The sequence below is a fragment of the Pseudorca crassidens genome, chromosome 20, assembly GCF_039906515.1.
Source record: "Pseudorca crassidens isolate mPseCra1 chromosome 20, mPseCra1.hap1, whole genome shotgun sequence".
NCBI classification, from domain to species: Eukaryota; Metazoa; Chordata; class Mammalia; order Artiodactyla; family Delphinidae; genus Pseudorca; species Pseudorca crassidens.
The window spans coordinates 61680925-61702387 of NC_090315.1; the positions used below are offsets into that span (position 1 = coordinate 61680925).

Sequence of the window (21463 nt, forward strand, 5' to 3'; positions counted from 1 at the left end):
TCCGGGAAGGTCCCACATGCTGCGGAGCAACTAAGCCCGTGTGCCACAACTCCTGAGCCTGCACTCTAGAGCCTGTGCTCCGCAACAAGAGAAGCCACCGCAATGAGAAGCCTGCGCACCACAATGAAGAGTAGCCCCCACTCGCCGCAACTAGTGAAAGCCCGCGCACAGCAACAAAGACCCAGTGCAGCCAAAAATAAATAAATAAAATAAATAAATTTATTTTTTAAAAAAACAAAACAAAAAACAGGTTAGCAGTTTTTGTGCCACGACTTAAGTCACATTCGTGAGTTTTTTGGAGCAAAGGGAGCTGACTGTCGGGGAACCCATCAGATGGTTGAGCTTGTGGTGAGAAGGGGCCCCTGGTTGACCACGCTGTGCCCTCTCCCCGGCAGGCAAAGCAGACTCCTCGCTGGGGCCGGCCTGCGGTTCCAGGCGCCTCGTGACAGCCGGGGCAGCCTCGAAGGGAGCAGGACCTGCTGGGGTCCCTGCCACCACGTCCCCCGGTGCCCCAGGGCCAGGCTGCCTGTGCAGAGCCCAGTCATCTCCGTCCCTCGACAAGAGCTAAGGCCAGAGAGGGCGCTCAGCTCCCAGCGGCCTGGGTGCTGATGTTGGAAGGGCAGGCTCTGCAGGGCACCCGCCGCCATGTGGCCTCAAGTCCGTTTCTAGCGCTGAAACAAGCCCGCACCCCGGCGGTTCTGTCTCCTCCTGCTCTCGTGTGTCCTCCCCGCGCCTCCCCTTCCGAGTGGCTAATCGCGGCATGTGCGTATGTTTGGCTTTTCCACGAAGGAAAGGGAGCGGGAACGAGAGCGAGAGAACAGACAGCGGGAGCGGGAGCGCGAACGGGAGCGGGATCGGGAGCGGGAGCGGCGGCAGCGGGAGCGCGAGCGCGAGCGGGAGCGCGAGCGGGACAAGGAGCGGCAGCGGCGGAAGGAGGAGTGGGAGCGGGAGCGCGCCAAGCGGGACGAGAAGGACAGACAGCACCGCGAACGCGACAAGGAGCGCGAGAAGGAGAAGGAGAAGCCCAAGGCCCGCTCCCCGCAGCCACCAAGGTGAGGCGCGTACCTTCGCCGTCCCCGGGCCTGGGGGCAGGGACGGGGGCTGCGGGGCGGGTGCGGCCACGGTGTGGCGCTCCAGGAGCTGGGATGCTGGAGCTGGAGGCCCGGGTGGAGGGCTGGTCCTCCCTGCTGGCTCTGGGCTGTGCGCTGGCAGGAGGCGCTGGGCCCAGGGCCGGAGGGGGGGCCCGGCTCTGGGGTTTCGGGTAGCCTTTTGGCAACAACGGCGCAAACACGTATTTGAGTGCCAGCCCAGGACGTGGTCCTCACCAGAAGATCATAGCACTGGCTGAAGTGTGTATGTCCTGTGTGTCTTACAACTTTGTTGAGATGTAAGTCCCATATCATTCGGTGCACCCATGTAAAGTGTCCAATTTCGGTGGTTTATACCATAGTCACAGAGTCGTGGTGCCGTCACCACAATCTTAGAACACTTTTGTCTCCCAGAAGGAAACTCATACCCATTAGCTGTCATTCCCCATTTTCCAGCCCCTGGCAGCCACTCAGCCGCTTCTGTCTCTGTTTCATATAAGTGGGGACATACAATGTGTGGTCTTTTGTGCTTGGCTCCTTTCACTTAGCATAATGTTTTCCAGGCGCCAGCCACTTCGTGGCATTTGTCAAGACCTTGTTCCTCATTATAGCCAAATACTATCCCACGTGGATGGACCACATGTTGTCTATCCATTCGTCCGTTGACGGACACTTGGACTGTCCGGACATTTTGGCGACGGTGAATGTGGACGTTTATGTACGGGTCTTTGTGTGGACATAGTTTTCCTTTCTCTTGCATATCTGTGTATCTAGGAGTAGAACTCCTGGGTCACGTGCTAAACATGCTTAACTGTTTGAGGAGCCACTAAACTTCCGCAGCAGCTGCACTGTTTCACGTTCCCACCAGATATATGTGAGGGCTTGGATTTCTTCCTCACCCTTGTCGACACTTACTCTTACCCATTTTTTGGGCCCTAGCCACCCTAGAGGTTGTGGGGCGCACCTCATTGTGGTCTGGTTTGCGTCTCCCTAGTGACTAACAGCGTGGAGCGCCCTTTCACGTGCCTGTTGCCTGTCTGTGCGTCCTCTTTGGAGGAGTCCATGTAGATGCCTCGCTTGGGTTTCATTTGCGCTGTAAGAGCTCTTCATGCTCTCTAGGGACAGACCCTTTACCAGGTATCTACTGTACAGCTACACGCTCCCATTCTGTGGGCTGTCATTTCACTTTCTTGATGATGTCCCTTTTCTTCTTTTTTTTTAAGGAAGACCTCTTATTTTTTCCAGCTTTATTGAGATACAGCTGACATATAACATTGTGAGTTACAGGTGTGTGATGTGGTGAGTTGATACAATCACACATTGCAGGACAGTTCCGACAATATGGCTTGTTATCACGAGCCTCACATAATTGCCTTTTCTTTGTCAAATACTAATTGACCGGGTGTGCAGGGGTTTGTTTCTGGGCCCTGTATTCCTCCCATTGGTCTGTGTGTCTGTTTTTACGCCAATACCATACTGGTTTGATTACTACGGCTTTATCAGCTTAAAATCAGGAAATGCGATGCCTCCAGCTTTGTTCTTCTTTCTCAGGATTGCTTTGGCTGTTTGGGGTCTTTTGTGGTTCCATACAAATTTTTTTTTTAATACACTGACACCAAGCATTGTAAATGGATGGCCACAACAAAAGCAACAATGTTGCGATTACAAAACACGAAACACACTCACACTATGTCATAATATTGACATTCAGTCCAGGAATCCCCCACTGTAACAGCTCCTTTACTTTGCAGTGAAAATTGATTTGTATATTTTTTGCCTCTGAGTCCTTGTGGGATTTTTTTTATTATTATTCAAACAGAAAGTCACAAAAATTATAATCATCCTCATCAGTTCACTCAGTCCCATCTAATTAATTTTTTTTATCTTGATCTTTTGTTAGCACTTTTATGAGTTCATCAGTTTTCCATTAGAGTTCTGAAAATGCTTATTCATTCAGTTCAGCAGTATAGTCAGTTACCAGAAGCCTGTACTTGTCAGAGTCTTTTCCATCAGTTCCTTGAAGATGAAACCCTTTTATAGGAACATATTTGCAAAAGCATCAGAGTACACCCAGAACTGTCTGTAAATGACAAAAGACTTAAAAATGACCACGGTTAAAGATTTGATGAAAGTTCATAATAATTCAATTGACAAGGAAATTTAGTTATTTCTGAGATACACATTTTAAAGTAATAACTAGAATAACTAAATCCTAAATTTTAGGGTTGTTTTTTCTATTTCTATGAAAAATGCCATTGGAATTTTGGTAAGGTTTGCATTGAATCTATAGATTGCTTTGGGTGTTACAAACATTTTAACAATATTAGTTCTTCCAATCCATGAACGTGGAACATCTTTCAATATTTTGTGTCTTCTTCGGTTTCTTTCATCAGTGTTAATAATTTTCAGTGTACAGATCTTTCACCGCATTCATTAGATTTATTCCTAGGTATTTTATTATTTTCGATTATCAATAGGATTATTTCTCTTTCAGATAGTTTGTTGTTTAGTGTATAAAAACACAACTGATTTTTGTATGTTGATTTTGTATCCTGCAATTGTACTGAATACATTTATCAGTTCTAACAGTTTTTTGGTGGATGAAACAAGGCTCTCATCCCTAATTCTTGTCCATTCGTTTGGACAAACTTCCGTCCTGTGTGCAGTTCTGTTTCTGAAAGTAAATGCCAGGACTGTAATCTTCCATTTTAGTTTGCGGTCAGCGCCAGATCTCACGGTTTTCATCCTCTGGATTACAATGAGCTGACCTCCTTGAACTTACTGTATTTTTTCCTGACGTTGGGCAAAGTGAGGTTTTACAGAACACTCAGAGTAGGTCATATTTTAGACGCATTGAGAGAGTTCTTTCTTTCGTTTAATTAATTAATTTTTGGCTGCGTGGGGTCTTCATTGCTGCACGCGAGCTTTCTCTAGTTGCGGTGTGCGGGAGCTACTCTTTGTTGCCATGCGCGGGCTTCTCAGTGCGGTGCCTTCTCTTGTTGCAGAGCGCGGGATCTAGGCGTGCAGGCTTCAGTAGTTGTGGCACGTGGGCTTCAGTAGTTGTGGCACACGGGCTTCAGTAGTTGTGGCTTGCGGGCCTTAGAGCGCAGGTTCAGTAGTTGTGGGGCACGGGCTTAGTTGCTCCGTGGCATGTGGGATCTTCCCAGACCAGGGCTCGAACCCATGTCCCCTGCATTGGCAGGCGGATTCTTAACCACTGCGCCACCAGGGAAACCCAGAGAGAGTTCTTTCTTTAAAAGGCTACTTTGATGAATCTTTTTACATTACAGTAATCGCTCTTTAAGTTATCTGAAATTTATGTATCCGTTTGAGTGTTTGAAGAGCTTTATTTTGATCTTTCTGTTGTTGGTCCCTTTGAAGCCCCTTTTTGGTAGAAGCCCTTTGCCCTTCTGTTCGTACCCGCCAGCTGTTCCACCTCGGCACCGTTCACCGTGAGCGTTCTGCCCCAATCTTTGCTCTGCCATTGCCCCTGACTCCAGGGCTTTACCCACTGCTCAGAGGGGTCACCCCACTCATTCCTGTCTTCTCACCCTGCTTTATTGTTCTCACAGCTCTTATCACCCCCTGACCTCATATTACTCGCTTATTTATCTGTTGTCATCTGTGGCCCTCGTAGAATGGAACCCCCAGAGGGCACTGCAGTCTCAGGGCCCGGCACAGTGGGAGCGCTCATGAGCACTTGACAGATGCCGTCGTGAGTTTTGGGTTCACGTGACACAAGAGAGCGTTCTGCTTTCCAGGTGATGGCTCGGGTCACTGCGTGTGGCTCTGTGGATTCCCGAACCACACGAGCAAGTCCACTCCTGTGCTTTCACAGTTCCTGAGCATGTTTCCTCCGGCTACAGGCCGCCTTCCCCAGCCCTACTGGGACGTCCTGCTCGTTTCCAAGGAGCCGGCTGACTCTTCCCAGGTTGATGTCTGTATTTCCAGCTCAGGGGCATCTCTACACGAGTGTGGCTTTAGGGACCCTGGGGAAGGGCAGGCCAGCTGCGTCTGCGTGTGACCACAGATCCACCCAACTTACGAGGGGTCACGTCTCGATGGACCCGTTGTACATTGAAAATGCATCTAACCTGCCAGGTGTTGTAAAGTGTGGAATAGCTCATGTAATTTATTGAACACTGTACCGAAGGTGAAAGCAGAATGGCTGTCTAGGTCCATAAGGGTTGTTTGGTTTAGCGGTTGTCTGCCCTTGTGGTCACGTGGCCGATGGAGACACTGTGGCTTATTGCCCGGGCAGGGATCCAAATGCAGAATTCAAAGAACAGCTCCTACTGAGGGCATGACACTTTCGCACCACTGAAAGTCAAAAAATTGTAGTCAAGCCATCGTAACTCAGGGACCATCTGTAGCTCATGGGACAGGCGCCTGTGTTCACATTCCAGGGCTGCCTGGCCTCTCCACAGGGAAGTACAAGCAGATCCAAAAGGAGGGTTTTTTAAAAGGCGGTAGCACGTCTTGGCCTGGCCCCCAAGCAGCAGAACACAGTTGAGAACAGCCTCCAGATCTGACGTTTACACAGCCGCAGGGTCTCCCATGAGGCAGGGCTCAGTGAGAAAGTGGCTGAACTATCGGGTCAGGGTTCAGGAAACTTCGTGAATTCTTCCTAAAATCAGATGCAGCTTTTCTCATGGGCCGATCCGCTCTGCTGCCGGCCTCTGACCTGGTTTGCTTCCTTCTGTTGGGCTCAGCTCTGCTCCCATGGGTCTCCACTCCCAGCACCTACTACCCTCGGGGCGGGTGCGGGGGGCACTCCATCACTTGGGTTAGGCTGGCTCACTGGTCTCTGGAGTCTTGAATTCCATCTTTGATCACCCTGGCTGGGGCCCCGCCAGCCCGGTGACCAGTCTGGAGGGGGGGGATTCACCAGAGCACAATTTCCAACATGGCCTCCTGTTTCCTTTCCCTTGATCAGCCATAGCTGAGTGACCACTTCTTTAGGAGGTGGCCAGATGCCCTGCTGTGCTTCCTTTATATGACCTCCCTTTTATAGAAGAGCTTGTTTATTTAGCCTTCGACAGGTTGGGAATTTTTCTTTTTTTAATAAATTTATTTATTTTATTTATTTATTTTTGGCTGTGTTGGGTTTTCGTTGCTGCGCATGGGCTTTCTCTAGTTGCGGCGAGCGGGGGCTGCTCTTCGTTGCGGTGTGCGGGCTTCTCGTTGCGGTGGCTTCTCTCATTGTGGAGCACGGGCTCTAGGAGCGTGGGCTTCGGTAGTTGTGGCACGTGGGGTCAGTAGTTGTGGCTCACAGGCTCTAGAGTGCAGGCTCAGTAGTTGCGGCGCACGGGCTTAGTTGCTCTGCAGCATGTGGGATCTTCCCGGACCAGGGCTCGAACCCGTGTCCCCTGCATTGGCAGGTGGATTCTCAACCACCTTCCCCAGGGAAGCCCCCCGGGAATTTTTCATCAACAGCTGAATAGAAAGAACTTTTCTCACCTGAGACAAGAGACTGACAAAGCTTCATCCAGAAAGACCACTCGGGAAGCTCTTGTCTCCAGCCTCTGTGTGAGGGGCTCTGGACAGTGGGGCATAGTCTGTGCCGGGATCTCACTTGTGGGTCCTGCGGATGTACGTGGGGGAAGATGATGACAGACTGAGCGTGGTGATGGGTCTTCCGTTTCATCTGCAACAGCACAAGCTCCCTAAACCCGCCTTGGGGCCGGGAGAGGGAGGGAGGCGGGCGCACAGCAGGGTGGGCACTGCCTCCGCCCGGCGCCGGCAGGACCCAGGGCTCCCTTCTTACACCACCTCCGACCCCTGCCCCTCACCTGCCCGAGCTGTCGCCCTGAGACACGTGGTTGGTGAGCTGCCTTCTTCCTTTTGGCTCTTCTCCAGACCCCCGGGCCGGACGCCGTGCCGCTGTTTGGAGATGGCGCTACTCCTTTCGTCCAGGTTTGCCTTCGTAATTAGGCCTTTGGAGACGTTTTGCGCACTCTGTGGCTGGGCTGTTTCTAGACTAGAGCAGAACCTTTCAGCCAGCTCTGTGGTGGGGAAGTCCCTCCTGATCTTTCCAGCCAGGCCAGGGGCTGTGCTCTGCCGGGTGGGGCGCCGGCGGTGGTTAGGATGTTCTCGGCACAGGCAGAGGGGTTTCATTCCAGACAGAAACGGTAACCAGGACCTTCCTGCGGGGATTGCCCAGACTGCCTGTTAGCTCTAAAGCTGTCTGCTGAACGTTTGGGTGTAGTGTGAGGTTTGGTGCCTCTTGGTTGAAACGGCCCGCTTCTCATTTCCCGGGACACCAGTAGTCCTCGTGAGGGAGCGCTGTCCCCGCTTCCTCACACTCGCTGGAGCCCGGCAGGCTGTCACTTCAAAAGCAGGGAGGTGCCCTGCTCAAGCGTGCCCGCCTGGGGATCTGGGGGCAGGCCAGGAGCCACTGTTCTCGAAGGCCCTGGGGGCGGGGAGGTTACTGTGCGGTTGACCAAGCAGCGGCTGGACCCCTGCCCGTGCGTCTCCGTTCGGCTCACGCTGGCCCGTGGGCCGAGGCCGCCTGGCCTTCCGCTGCTCTGGAGACAAGGGTTATGGTCGCTGCGGTCTGCTCTGACCGGTCCGTGGGACTCTGTTGTCTTTGCACAAAAGTGCATGTCAGGTTCGCTCTGCTTTGGACGCTCTTCCCTCCGTTCCCCTGGATGCCGCTGTTCCCGCTCCGGCTTCAGCTCCTGCCACGCTGGCTCCGCCTTCAGGGCCGTCTGTCTCATGTGTGCAATTCGTGGCTTTCAGGAATTTGAACACCACGAGCTGTGATCTGTGTAGACCCCCGTGGTGGTGTCGCCTGCCTTTGCTAACTCAGGGGTGTCAGACGCTCGCTCTGGACCCCTGCCACGCTGTCCCCCGGCACCTCCCACTCCACTCTGTCTCGGGCCTCGTGCTTAAGGATTAGGTCCCCGGCACTGACCTTTCTGTTAGCAAGAAAGACGCTCCCTGAGAGCTCAGGAAACCTTTCTTTATCGTTCTCATCTCATCCCAATCTATCCTGGTCACGGCTTACCTGCTGACCTGCTCTGAGAAAGTCACCGTGCCCGGGGTGTTTTCGAGGAAAGGTGTACCTGTGTTTTAACTTCGTGCCTAACGCACTGAATTACAGAGACTGCCCGACTGAGAAGGTGGAAAGACTCATGGTCTCTCACGTGTTCTGACCTAACTACAGACGTGCGGGTTGCAGGTGGATATGGAAGCAGTCAGGCCGTGGCTGCACTTCACAGTGGGAACGCCATGGGGCCTGGGGTCGGCACGGAACGGAAGGCAGCTTGGGAGTGGGCTTGGGAATGATGGGGCCTCACCTTGGAAACAAAGTTCTCACGACCCCGCCCACAAATTGAAGTCCAGCCTCGCGTTGGAGTTGAAGTATGTTTTCAGAATCTGAGGATTAAAGCAAGAGGCCTGTGGTCCCAGGTGCCACTCACTGGGCACTGCCCTCACCTTCCCAGGCCCCCTGGGGAAACTGAGTAGGAGTGAGGGGGCAGGAGCGTGAGTAACGGGGCCTCTTCCGTCCCCTTTTCATCTGCGTGCGGGACCCTGGGTGCCGCCAGCCTGGCGGAGGCTGGAGGAGGGCTGCTGACAGCCAGGCAGGTCATGCAGGCTGATGGCCGTCCTGGCTGGGGCCCTGGGAGCCGGCTCCACGTCCACCGGGCCCCGGGGCGACATCGTCCAGCGCTTGGGAGGCCAGCAGCTTCGAGGGGAAGGGCTGAGAGAAGGCCCTCGGGAGGCGTGAGCGAGTCCAGTCGGGAAGAAGCCACCTGGGTGCTGCCCGTTCCCTCTCCCTGTGCCTCTCCCGCTCTTTCACCCTTCCATCTTAGAAGAGAACCTTCCTCCTTTTTATCTTTTCTTATCTTTGACCCCAAACTGGGCTTGCTGCTCAGGCTGGAGTCTGCAGACACCCTCGCTGTGGCCTGCTGTGCCTCTCACCTCCGCCCTGGCATCGCACGGGGCCTCGGGGGCCCTTTCTCCTCAGAGTCCCTCTCTTGTGGCCTTGAACAAAGGGTCAGGTGCCTGGAAGATAAGATTGTTGTGTGGCCATGGTGGGGTGGGCTGCTCGGAGATCCCTGGAGGGTGTTTCCCCCTCTCTGTTCAGAATGCAAATTCCAGATCTGTCAGTTTTCGATGCCAGCGTGGCTGGCAGTCGTCCCCCTCCCAGCTGTCCCCGCTCCCTCGGGTTTCCTCCCGTGCATCCCCAGCTTCCCGTCGTGGAGCGGCCCGTGCGCCGGCCTTCGGTGGCTGGCCCGTGGGGAGAGCCTGGCACGCCTGCTCTTTACTGCAGTCCAGTATAGTTGCTTGTCTGGCTGCCAGGCTTTCCAGGTCTCTTTCGGCTCTCCTCTGGGGTGTTGTCAGAAAGCAGAGGGACAGGCTGCGTGTCATGGCTACCGACCTAGGCCCCATCCTCTGTCACGGCTCCCCCGGTGCCTGAGTTGGGAGCTGGCCTGCTCTGCCTCTTCCCCGCCCTTCCCCAGTAGTATGGGAACAGTTTCCCAAAACAGGATTGTTCATGAACTCTGTTGACACTCCGAACTGACCTGGCTGCATCGTGAATCACACCGTTGGCTTCTGTCTGTTTCTCCCTGTGTTAGAAGAGCCACAGGTTGACAGAGCTGGGCCATTCTGATGACTTACGAAAAACCTAGTGATCAAGGTGTTCCGCTTTCTGTTGCATTTTTAGAATGAGAACAACACAGGAAGTGTAAGGGTGAAAGCTGCTTGGGATGGCCCGGGCCAGGCCAGTCATCAGGCGGGTTTCACTCCCCTCCTGGACACTTCCAGGAGGACTCCCTGAGGAGCTGATGGGGCAGTGGCGCTCAGCATTTGCGGCTGAGACTGTAGGGATCTTATGCCTCAGTTTCGTGTGTCCTTGGGGCGATTTTAAATGTTGGGTGTTGTTCCTGGGGTGGGGCTCTTAGCAAATAGTAGGCGTAGAGCCTGCTCGCTGGTGGATTGATTGAAAAGTGCTGAAAACACCAACAGGTGTTGGCGGCTGTATGTTGTGAGGTGGTGTGAGTAGCTGCTGGTGACACAAAATGTGCCTAATCGTGCAAACCTGGCCCCGAGGCAGGAGCACTTTTGAACAGGACTGCGGTGTTTTGTCGGCGCCCATAGGGGGTGGGGGTCGAAGGCAAGGCACAGCTCTTAAGTCTGACAGCGCTCTAACCCAGAGCCCCGCAGGGTGGGGGCAGGGCTGACAGGCACCGCTGCCCTGTTCTTTAGGTCAACGGACAGGGCACGCCCAGAACCGTCTGAAAATTGAGAGTCTAGCAGTGTGACAGCGCTGTGGCCCTGTGTGCAGACAAGATTCTAGAATAGGAGAGGACAGAGTAATGGGGGAGCACAGCCCCTCGGAGTAAGAATTTATATGCCCCAGAGACGGCATCGCCCACAAGCCATTCTGGAACGGAAGTGGGTCCACTGGCCTGCGGGATAGTGGGCAGGAACGTGCACCAGGGGGTTAAAATAGACAGCAGGTCTAGAGCAGGTAGAAGCGAGTGTGGCTTAGAATGGAGAAAGCTCTGTGAGCCTGGAAGAAGCTGTTACACTTGTAACAAGCGTTAGCACCACCGGCGCAAGTGAAAGCCAATGGCCTGGGAGAAATACAGGACGCAAAAGCGATCCCAGGAAACTGGCCAAGAACGAGACACAACCAGAGCTCAGGTGGCCTCCCCGCCGCCAGGTGCCGCTGCACAGATGGGAGCCCGTTTCTGTGCGCGGAGCAGCCAGGGCTCAGGTTTACTTTTGCGTCGGCTGCGCTGTGGCGCCCCCCACCGGTTACACGGGAGCCCAGAATTGATGAGAGGGAGGGAAAGCAGGCACCCCCGCCGTGCTGAGTGCAAGCTGCTTCACTTGCAGGGAACGTGACAGTTTCCCAAGAACCTGTTAAACGCTCTCCTCCTTTGGCCCACTGATTCCCCATCTTAGGAGTTTGCCCTTGGAGAAACATGATGCCCATAAAGATTTATATAAAGGGTGATTTTCTTGTTCTTTGTGTTTTTTAAACACAGAAACAGCTAACCGTAGAGAAATGTCTAAATTACGTAGCACCTGACGGTGAACTCCTGCACCACCAGGGAGGCCAGCTCCGGGTGGAGCAGTCCCCAGGTGGTCTCAGCTGTGCTTCCAGGGTTCATCGCGGGGAATGAAATAGAGGCAGAGAGGAAATTCAGAGGTGCTAAATGGTGGCTGACCCCAGAGAGCGAGATCCTGGGGTTTTTATTTCTCTGTTTTTACTTTCTGTGTGACTTTTTAATTAGTGAACATCACAGGGCCAGCAGATACCTTCATACTGAACTGTTCTGGGACCCTGTGCTCTGGCTCCCCGTAGAGCAGGGGTGCTTTGGTGTGGGGTGCAGGGCACCCTGGCTTGGAGCTGAGCCTTGTCTCCAGTGCTGAGCTGCTGCCGGGCCCCTGCTCCCACTCCCCTGCGCGGTTTGGCCTTGTTGCGTTCCCGGCTGGTGGTGAGCACGTGGGGAGTCCGCGTGCCGGTGGCTTGCTCACGGGGCCCAGCAGGTCCTGCTGTCACCAGCCCGCTGGCCCTCAGTCCTGATGCTCTTCGTCACAGCGTTGACCTGTCCTGCTCTCGTCCCTCTCGCTGGGAAACGATGTTCTTTCAGTGAATTAAACCTAAGAGGACAAAGGAAATGTGTAAGGCTTGGGTTTAACTCGTTTGCAGACAAGGAGTTCCTCAATCCCTTGAGCTTCCTAAGTGCTGGTGTGCGGCCACTGTGCACCAGCTCTAGAGAGAACGTGCCAGGCCCCTTCCTCCCTGTGCTCCCGGAGCCCATGCAGCGGGGAAGGCGGGGGTTCTGGGGGAGGATGGCGCCGGATGGCCAGCTACCCTGCGGCCCTGGAAGGCACCGCTCGTGGAGAGAGCCCCGCGTGTCTGGTTCCAGGTGAGGTCTCCCATAGACAGAGCACCTGCTGCCCTGTGTGTCCGGCGTTCCTGGAGTGAGCCGTTAGGTCACAGTCTCTCCTCTGACTCAGTTTCTTTCACCAAACGGCATTGCTGTCTGCCGGGAGGTGGCCCTAGACCTGCTAACCCCTCTGTGATTTCAGCCGTCAGGCTGAGCCACCAAAGAAGGAGACGGCCTCTGCCGGGCCCCAGGTGAAGAGAGCCGACGAGTGGAAGGACCCCTGGCGCCGGTCCAAGTCTCCCAAGAAGAAACTTGGGGTATCGGTCTCCCCTAGCCGGGCACGACGACGTCGAAAAACGTCAGCCTCGTCGGCCTCTGCGTCTAATTCCTCCAGGTAAGGAGGCAGGGAGGCCAGCGGGACCGAGCGGCGTCTGTGCTCCGCGGGGCTGTGGCGTGGCTGGGTTCCAGAGCCTCGCTGGCTGACAGGACTGACACTTCACCCTGGTGGGGCTTCTCATACCCCCCGGAGCCGTGTCAGCCGGGTGCAGGCCGCCCAGAGTGGAGCACAGACCTGGGCAGGGGGCAGCGTGGGGAGAGACGCTGCTGGGCGGAAGACCAGAAGAGCAGCCTGGCCCCAGTGTCTAGTCGGTCCACCTGTCGCCTCTGAGTTTGGGTCAGCAGCTGTGAGATCTGTGTGTGTAGTAGGTCTGCACAAACAAGTGAGGACGCTGCGGGCGGTGAGAGCGGGGGCTCTCCCTTAAGAGGGCCAGGAGGGGCCTGCGGGGGTGGGCGGGGCCTGGGCGTGTCTGTGGACTCAGGGTTTCCACTGCCTGCACTGGTGGACACACAGATGCACACGCGTGTGTCCGCCCGGGTCAGACACACTCACCTACACACACGGGCACACGTCTCCTGGCTCTGTCCCCCGAGGGCCTGGGAGCTGTGTCACCGGTGACAGTGAGCACACCCAGCACCCAGGTCTTACTTTCTAAGCACCATTCCCACGAGCCAGGGGACTGGAGAGCAGCGTCTGTCCGCGAGGCAGCCAGAGGGCGGGCATGTGTGTGCGAGCCGGGGCGGGCGGAAGGAGACCCCGCCTTCTCTTCTCCCCTGGGCTGCAGGTCGTCATCGCGGTCGTCCTCCTACTCTGGCTCCGGCTCCTCCCGGTCCCGGTCCCGGTCCTCGTCCTACAGCTCCTACTCCAGCCGCTCTTCCAGACACAGCTCGTTCTCAGGCAGCCGCTCCAGGTGCGTCCCTGGGGCCCAGCAGGTGTGGACAATGCCGGCTCATCCGGGTTCCTGCGTGACGGCAGCTTTCTGCTTTGACGGGGGCCTCCAGGTCCTCATTGCTTGAGGAGGAGTCTCGCTAGGTTAGGTGTCTGGTGAATTCTGAAGAACACACAGCGAGGGGCTGAGGAACCAACACGGGTGCACGTCAGGCCTCACAGCCCACACCGATGTTGGCCTGATTGGGGGCTGTGCTCATAGCACAAACGAGGCAGCCACGGGGTCAGCGCCAGCTCGGGTGACCTCCTGTGGACCTGCACTGGCCACACGTGGTGGGTCACATTCCAGCACACTGGAATTTTGGAGTGTGCGCAACCCCTGTTTGGGGGGCTCAGATACAGAATGTTTCCATCTTCACAGAAGGTGCTACTGCCCTATTCCAGAAAGGTCGGGAGTATTTCCCCACTGAAAATAGGCAAACTGCTTGGAACGTTAGAGAATTTCTGGTCATCGCCTGGGTGGGAGGAGTCACTGGTTCGCATGAGGAATAGGAAACACTGACCCCGTTTTTGCCTCTTCAGCCTTTTCAACAAGTGCAGGCTGCCGTGTGCGCCTCCACCCCCGGTGCCACCTGCACACGGACCCAGAGTCACTCCCCCGCCCTCTCTGCCTCCTGCCAGCCTGAGACGCGCAGGTGGGGCCGCACCCAGGACAGGTCTGGGACCAGAGGGAGGCTGCGAGTGGAGGGGGCCGCCTGTGTGGCTCTGTCTCCGCGGTCGCAGACAGGCGCAGCTCTCCCAGGGGCCGCAGCAGGGCGTGGACCCACCCCTACGCGCTCACATGCCCACCACGCACAGACCCACACAGACACACGTGCCCCCCGCTTCCCTGGGGAGCACGTCACAAAGTGTTCTTGGGTAAACTGATGGGTCCTCCTGCGGGGTCTGTGGCCCCCAGTGGCGCCCCTTCCTGGCAGGCTGTCTCACCCTAGGACAGCGTAGAGCGGGTGGGAGCAGCACAATTGAAGCTGTCGCGTCTGAAGGCCACGTTCTTGTGTTCGTGGACTTAGATGACAGCTGGGCCTGCCTTTGCTGAATGTCATCTTGTGCTGAGTGACAGCTGTGAGAAAGGAAAGCCAGCCTTTTGTTAAGGGTATCCAGAGGGCCAGCTGTGGGCACTGGGCCTCACGGCCGTCCTGCCAGGAGTGTAAGCAGTGCCTGGGTGTCCAGGGGAAGGCTGCCTGTAGGAGGCTGAGAGGGAGACAGCGAAGATACCGATCATCAGTGGCAGGAGAAGCCTTCTGTGGTTTCACGTGAAAAATAAGGCTGTTGAGCTGTGGGGAAGAAGCCTGGAACCAAGCTGATAAATTTGGGGGTTCTGGAAATCCAGGGTGTGGGGGGCTTACCTGAGTCTCCCCTCTGTGAGCACTGGGTGACACGGAGACAGACGGAAGAAGGCCCTGTGTGTGGTCTGTATACGGCTGAGCCGTTCTCACAAAGTCGGGGGCGCTTTCTTCGCTACTTAACCTTCCCCTCAGGTTGTGTTTGCGAGCCCCGCCGACTGTCCCAGGGCCTCCCCGCCGGCTCCCAGGTGATGGCTGATGGGGTGCTGCCTGCCCCTTGGCACCTCTTTTCCCCGTGACATGCATCTGAGGAGATGACCGAGACCTGTCCGAGGCTGAGCGGTAGCCCCTGCGGGGGTGCGGCCGGGCGGAGCGCCTCCTCTCACCTCGGTTCACTCCCTATAGGTCCCGGTCCTTCTCCTCGTCCCCGTCCCCGTCCCCGACGCCCTCGCCGCACAGACCTGTCAGAACCAAGGGGGAGCCGGCTCCGCCTCCCGCAAAAGCAGGGTGAGTGCTGCGGCGCCCCGGGAAGTGGGCAGGGGCGCAGGGCGTAGGCCTGGCCTCGCGCTTCCTGGCTGTGGGCCAGGACATCCGTGCTCCAGCGTGCTCACTCTGGCGCTGGAGCGTCACTTGTCAGGAGCCAGTGCGGCACGTGAGGGCCCCTCGCCCTGGGGACCTGCTGTGCTCGGCCCTGGCTGTGTCCGTGGCAGCCTCAGCCCTGCCGTCCTCCCCTTGTCTGCTGCTCCTGGGACTGGTCACATCGATCCTTCTCAACAGATGTGGCGACGGGAGGGGTAGAAGCATCTAGGACTTAGCACACCAACCTCACAATACCTGGCGTGCAGGGTTGGGGTGCATGGTCCGCCGGGTGAGAGTACGCTCCGCTCCTGCGGCTCTGCCAGGCGCGAGGCCCGTCCTGATGTTGGCCGTCCCCACGCGCGTCTGGCCCCAGCCCCCATGGCAGGTTTTCCTCCTGAACGGGGTCGGCTCCCGGGCCTCAGGCTTAGGGAGTCCTGGGCAGCTCGCTGTTAGAAAGGGAATGGTGTTGGCATATGACTTAGGCCCCAGGCACCGCACCCACCTGAACTGTACTGTTGTGGGGGGACCTCGAGCACAGTGCAGGCGCTTCGGGTCCCCAGGCTTCACGCAGATGGCGTCGGGCGGGGTAAGTGCGGGTCTGCCTCCTGGTCGGCACGGGCTTGGATTCAGCCCTGCTGCTGTGCTGAGCAGCTTCCTCTAACGCAGACTCTGCTTCCTGCTGGCGTCAGCGTTGCTGGCAGGGTCTGCTCTGTGGCCCATCTGCCCTGTGCGTGTTCAGGGCGCTTAACAAACTGGCAGGGTATCTTCCCCACGCAACGGTGAAGAACAGCTTGGGGGCCATTTTCCCGACTCCCCTGGGGTCCCCAATTACTGAGGGAGCACAGCCCAGCTCTCGGCACCGCTCCGGGACTCTTCAGCCGGCCCCGTCTTCCTCCCTGTCCTTTCTTGGAGGGGGAGGCCATGGGATGCTCAGTGTGGGGTGGGGGTCCGCGGGAAACAGCTCCTCACAGGGGAGTGTGCGCATGCACTGCACGCGCCCCGAGGTCGGCCGGCAGGGCCGCCTCCGCCTGCCCAGCCGGGTCTGACCCTCCCTCTGTCCCACGTCACAGAGAGAAGCTGCCGAAGAAGCCAGCCCCACCTCCAGCCCCACCGCAGGCCCCCAAAGCCACCGCTCCTGCCCCCGAGCCCACCAAGCCCGGAGACCTTCGGGAAGCCAGGAGGAGGGAGCGGCAGGCCAGGAGCCCGCCCAGGAGGTGAGTGCCCCGGCCTTCCAGGGCTGGCGGAGGGGTGCTCGCAGGCAGCGGAGGCCAAGGACCGCGGCACGTCGCCGAGCCTCGGTGTCCCCAGCAGCTCGATGGCTGCGAGGGGCCCGGGTGCTCCCTCGGTGCCAAGCTCCCCCGTGCGGGATGCACAGCGTGAGCGGAGCTGGCCAGGGCTGTGGTTGGCTCACTTTGAGCGAATCAGAGCCCCGCCCACTGCCCGGTCGGTGGCGAGTCACTGGGGGCGCGTTGGTCTCAGGCCAGCGAGCCCCGGCTTGGAGGAGCACCCGCGTGTCAAGGCCACAGAAACGTGAGCAGCCGGGCTCTTGGTTGTGTTGTAGGCGGACTGTCAGCGGCAGCGGCAGCGGCAGCAGCTACAGCGGTTCTAGTTCCAGATCCAGGTCATTATCACGTCTCTCTGGCCCCGGTCCCATCGGCATCTGCCTCTGTCCCCCCAGTCAGGGTCCAGGGAACCCCGGGAGAGGCCACGTTAGGTGTGAGCACCCTCCTCCCTCGGGTGGCGGCACCGTGGGTCCGAGGAGCTGTTCCCGAGCCGCTCCGGCGAGGAGGGGGTAACGGGCTGAGGCAGCTGGGGGCGGCCGATTGAAAAGATCTGAGGAAAGAGCGAGCAGAAGAGAATGCTGCCGTCTAGTTGTTCAGAGAGCAGGCGGCATCGGGTCAGTCCTTAGGGTCCTTGAAGCCGCTTTCCTCCTTCATTTGCAGGCAGCAGGTGGTGTATATACATTTGCCCAGAGCTGGCAGAGTGGGTCTGGGGTGTGTTAAAGAGCAAACCTTTCCAAAAGGCTGGGCTCTTCCCTTCCGTGTTGCAGCCTCCACACACCTTAGGACGCAGTGCCGCCGCTTTTCTCAGAGGGCGGGAGTCCCTGTGGAGCCTGGGCTGTGAGGGCCCAGGAGATCGGCCACGTTCGGCGCCTCCTGAGCGGCCCGTTGGGTTGTCTGGCACAGCGTCTGCTCGCGCTGTGGCCCATGTCCGCCCTCTGTTGTGCCCCGCCGCCAGGGTGGGTGTCCAGCTCTTGGTCACAGTCAGCCGTGTGTCCCTGCCCAGCTAACAGCACAGTCGCCTGTGAGCACGAGGGCCTGGCCACAGCCACGTGGGCGTCCCCTCCCTGGGCGGCACCTATAGAGTGCCCAGAGCCCCCCACATCTCGGGCTGGGTGGGTTCCCCTTCCCTGGGAACAGGAATCGGGTCTCGGGCTGGGGCCGCGGTGCAGACGTGCTTGTGCGTGCAGGTCCCTGAGCGTGAGCAGCGTCTCCTCCGTGTCCAGCGCCACGTCGAGCAGCAGCTCAGCGCACAGCGTGGACTCGGACGACATGTATGCGGACCTGGCAAGCCCCGTGTCCTCGGCTAGCTCGCGGTCCCCCACCCCAGCCCAGACCAAGAAGGAGAAAGGTAGAGCCTGTGTGCAGGGGAGGGGGCGTGCAGCGGCCCCACGCTGCCAGTGATGACGCCTCCCCCAGACGGCACGCGGGCGGCCGCCTCAGCGGAACAGAGGCTCTGATGGGCGTTTCTCACGGGCAGGAAAGTCTAAGAAAGAAGACGGTGTGAAAGCAGATAAGCGGAAGCGGGATCCGTCCACGCAGCCGCCCAAACCCTCGAGAACCCCCGCGGGCGGCAGGTCCTCCCAGCAGCCCACGACCCCCCAGCAGGCGCCGCCCGGCCAGCCCCCACCGGCCACGTTCATCGCCCACAAGGAGATCAAGTTGACTCTGCTGAACAAGGTGAGGCCGTGGGCGGTGCTGCTGGGGCTCTGAGGCCCAGGGCCGGGCCAGCAGGCGGCTCTCCACGTCACCCGTTTCGTCCTGCCCTCGTGGCCAGCCCTGTGGGCAGTGCCTGTGGGCACAGGGTAGATGGGAGACGGGCCGGTTCCCACACGGCAGCCCTGGGACCTGGGGCAGGGAGCAAAGCAGACTTGGCCTCTAAGTTGACATCCGCGATGCCCTGAGAGACCGGAAGGCCTGAGTCCCACCCCTGGCGTGGAGGCCTCGAGACCGTGGGCCCTGCCCCCCTTGGGGCCACGTGGCGCAGGAGCCCCAGAGGAGTGCCTGCAGCGGCGGAGAGCAGGTGGCCGCCTGCTGCAGGGCCTGTGTTCGCTCAGGCCCTGGTCCTCCTCACAAACACCCCGTCGTTCCAGGCTGCTGATAAAGGGGGCAGGAAGCGCTACGAGCCCTCGGACAAGGACAGGCAGAGCCCACCTCCAGCCAAGCGGGCCAACCTCTCCCCGGACCGAGGTGAGCCTCCCGCGTCTGGAGCCGGCGCCCCATTCACCCTTGAAAAGTCTCGAGGGCCTCAGGGACTTCTGATTGAGTGGGTCGTGTCTATCGACATTGATAGTTTTGGAAGTTAAAACTATATATAATACTTACCTTTAAATGTAACATGGGTAAGATTTTTCATAGAAAAAAACTGTATCTTCCAAAACAGACGTTAGTAGGAGTGGCATTGGTCTTTGGTTTTTTACAACCCTCTTATGGCTGGGATCCCATCTCTTCTGGTCACACAAATCACTCGGCCTCTGGAAAACCCCACCCGGGCTTGTGAGGCCGTGAGCATGCGGAGGGCGGGCAGCATCTCGATGTCGCGGGGCGCACCTGACTGCTGCCCCGGCGGTGCTCGGGCCGCACCTAGAGAACCGCTGGCCCAGGCAGAGCCTCTTCCTGACTGGCTCTAACTAGTAAAGCAAAAGCCTGAGTGTTTCCAAGCCGTCTTTCCCCCTTAAAATGGAGAGGTCCCGTGAACCCCACCAGGAGCAGGAGGTGGACACCGCCCGGCCCCTGAAGCACACCCCCCGGGGCCGCCTGCACGCCTCTGCGGGGCGGGATCCCCTCCACCTGCCCTCGCTCAGGGCCCCGCACTCGCACGACAGGAAGCACTCCTTCCCGTTCCTGGTTTTGCTTGTAGTTTTTAAGCTGCCGTGCCTTTTTGTTCCCCATTTGAAGCCCCTCACCGTGAGTTTCTTCAAGGCACGGAAGGAGGCTTTTGTCTGCTTGGAGTTGGACGCTCAGAGCTCGGTGGCCTGTTTTGATGCTGGCTCGGGAAACCAGAACCGAAATTAGACCTCGGCTTCCGTGTTTTTCTGGGGCTTCATTATCCAGTGTAATCCATCCCCCCCTTTTCCTTTTCTCACTGGCTCTGCTCCTTACGTCTTTCTGTGAAAATGAGGAAGCCGAACTGAGCTTTGTGGCATGGGGTCACCAGGGGCCAGAGGGGCCACCCCATCCCTGTCTGAGCACACCAGCCCCTGCGCAGCTGGCCCCGTGTGGAACTGGGACCCTTGTCTTACCTGTCCTCTGTCACCCAGGTTCTCGGGACCGGAAGTCAGGTGGGAGACTCAGCTCCCCGAAGCCAGAGCGGCAGAGGGGCCAGAATTCCAAGGCCCCTGCGGCCCCGACAGACAGGTGGGTGTCTCCCCCCGGCCCCCGTGCCCTGGGCACAGCGCGCCGGCTCCTTCGCCACACAGGGGGCTGGCGCAGTTTCCCTCCCCAGATGGAGGCCAGCATCACTAGCCAGGGGCAGGCTCAGAGGCAGCAGGGATGTGGCACGTGGCTCAGATCCAGAGGCAAGAGGGCGGTCCGGCCCGTGTCTGAACTCTGCCCCACCAGTGGGTCCTAGAGTGAGGAGCGGCCCTGAGCGCGCGGCCCCGGCCAGGGGACCAGGACCCAGATGGTGGTACCCCTTCCCCTCCCTCCCACGTCAGGCACAGGAAGTAGGGGCACGGATCCCCTTTTCCCAGGAAGTGGGCTGAGTCTCTGCACACCTGCACCCCTGGCTTTGGGTCGAGGGCCAGGTGGGAGGGGCCGCGGGGAGGGTGGGCACAGCCCCCGGCCCTCGGCCCACAGCGCGGCTTGAGGCCGGGGTCAGCAGTGTGGGGTTTCACGTCAGCACAGAGCAGGGTGCGTACGAGGACCAGAGTAGGAGGGCGGGATAGCATGGCTCCAGGCAAGCCCTGATGCTGTGCCCCTTCACCCGCGCAGTCTCTGCTCCACGACTGGGGGCGTGGGAGCGGCGTGGGGAGGCCACCTCGACTGTGGCCAGAATCCGGGCTGGGGGCAGGAGGCCAGGCTGGGCCCCACACGCTTACCCATCGTGGGGGGCCTCGTCCAGTGGGGAGGGGCGCCTTCCACCTGGTAGGTACAGCTCCTGGGGTCCAGGCCCCTGGCAGGAGGCTCATAGAGAGGCCCTCCACCCCTCTGACTGCCTCCCCACCCCCACAGGAAGCGCCCGTTGTCCCCCCAGTCCAAGAGCTCCAGCAAGGTCACCAGTGTGCCCGGCAAAGCCTCGGATACCAGTGCTGCCGCCGGCGCGTCCACGGGCACCAAGTCAGGGAAGGCCAGCACGCTGTCCCGGCGGGAGGAGCTGCTGAAGCAGCTGAAGGCCGTGGAGGACGCCATTGCCCGCAAGCGGGCCAAAATCCCCGGGAAGGTGTAGCCCGGGCTCTGCTCCCCGAGGCAGAGACTCACTTGTTTTTATAAATAGGGTAAGCGCAGCCATTTTGGATTTTGCAGTTAATGTCTTATTTTGGCTGTGATTCTTTTTAAAAATTAAAAAAAAAAAAAAAAAAAAGTTTCTCAGCTGGAAAAGAAGCCACACACGTAACGAAGATGACGCTGAATCCCAGACTGAAGCAGCCCCTTCCCAGAGCAGAAGTCCGGCGAGCCGGCTGGGCGGGCGGCAGCGCGGTGAGGACCGACTCGATTTTATGTAAATGATGAGTCCTCCCTCTGCTCGTCAGTCAGGCGTCCTCACCACCCGTCGGTCGCGCCCTCGGCACCCGCCCTCCTACTGTCGCCAGGAACACCAAGTCTGCCGAGTGTCCTCCCCGCCCCTGCGTCCCCAGGATCAAAAAGTATATATATATTCTTGACTAAAGTCTGATTGGGAAATACTCCTGTCTTTTATTTTAAGCATCAAATTGTTTTAGTTGATTTAAAAAGGAAAAAAAAAATACAGAAAAGACCAAAAAAAAAAGGCCGAGGGTATTGTTGGGCATCTGTCAGATGTGGAGGGTCTTTTTTTGAGGGGTCTCCTAAAATAAAATATTTTGATAAACAGCTGTCTTGCCCTGGTGGTGATGTTTGCCTGTGCCTGGGCCCCCGCCTCGGCCCTCCGCTTGGCAATGCCCACTGGGCTGCTGGC

The 21463-nt window shown here is 58.1% G+C and overlaps 1 protein-coding gene and 1 long non-coding RNA gene across 4 annotated transcripts in view; one reads left to right on the forward strand and one right to left on the reverse strand.

Moving 5' to 3' along the window:
• ZC3H18 (zinc finger CCCH-type containing 18) overlaps nucleotides 1–21378 on the forward strand; it is a 51016-nt gene extending 29638 nt beyond the window's left edge. For all 3 annotated transcript variants that reach the window (XM_067718821.1, XM_067718823.1, XM_067718822.1), the window contains 11 exons: nucleotides 790–1052; nucleotides 12144–12335; nucleotides 13063–13188; nucleotides 14915–15016; nucleotides 16159–16302; nucleotides 16650–16709; nucleotides 17559–17719; nucleotides 17849–18048; nucleotides 18462–18558; nucleotides 19629–19725; nucleotides 20542–21378. In XM_067718821.1, coding sequence (XP_067574922.1) covers nucleotides 790–1052; nucleotides 12144–12335; nucleotides 13063–13188; nucleotides 14915–15016; nucleotides 16159–16302; nucleotides 16650–16709; nucleotides 17559–17719; nucleotides 17849–18048; nucleotides 18462–18558; nucleotides 19629–19725; nucleotides 20542–20755 — 1656 coding nt within the window. In that variant the 3' untranslated portion in view covers nucleotides 20756–21378. The remainder of the gene's footprint in view (nucleotides 1–789; nucleotides 1053–12143; nucleotides 12336–13062; nucleotides 13189–14914; nucleotides 15017–16158; nucleotides 16303–16649; nucleotides 16710–17558; nucleotides 17720–17848; nucleotides 18049–18461; nucleotides 18559–19628; nucleotides 19726–20541) is intronic.
• Nucleotides 11097–16164, reverse strand: LOC137214709 (uncharacterized). Its single transcript, XR_010939009.1, has 3 exons — nucleotides 14154–16164; nucleotides 13730–13798; nucleotides 11097–11711 (listed from the first exon to the last, which is right to left on the reverse strand). It is a non-coding gene; the product is annotated as an uncharacterized lncRNA (long non-coding RNA).
• Nucleotides 21379–21463: the final 85 nt, after the last annotated feature.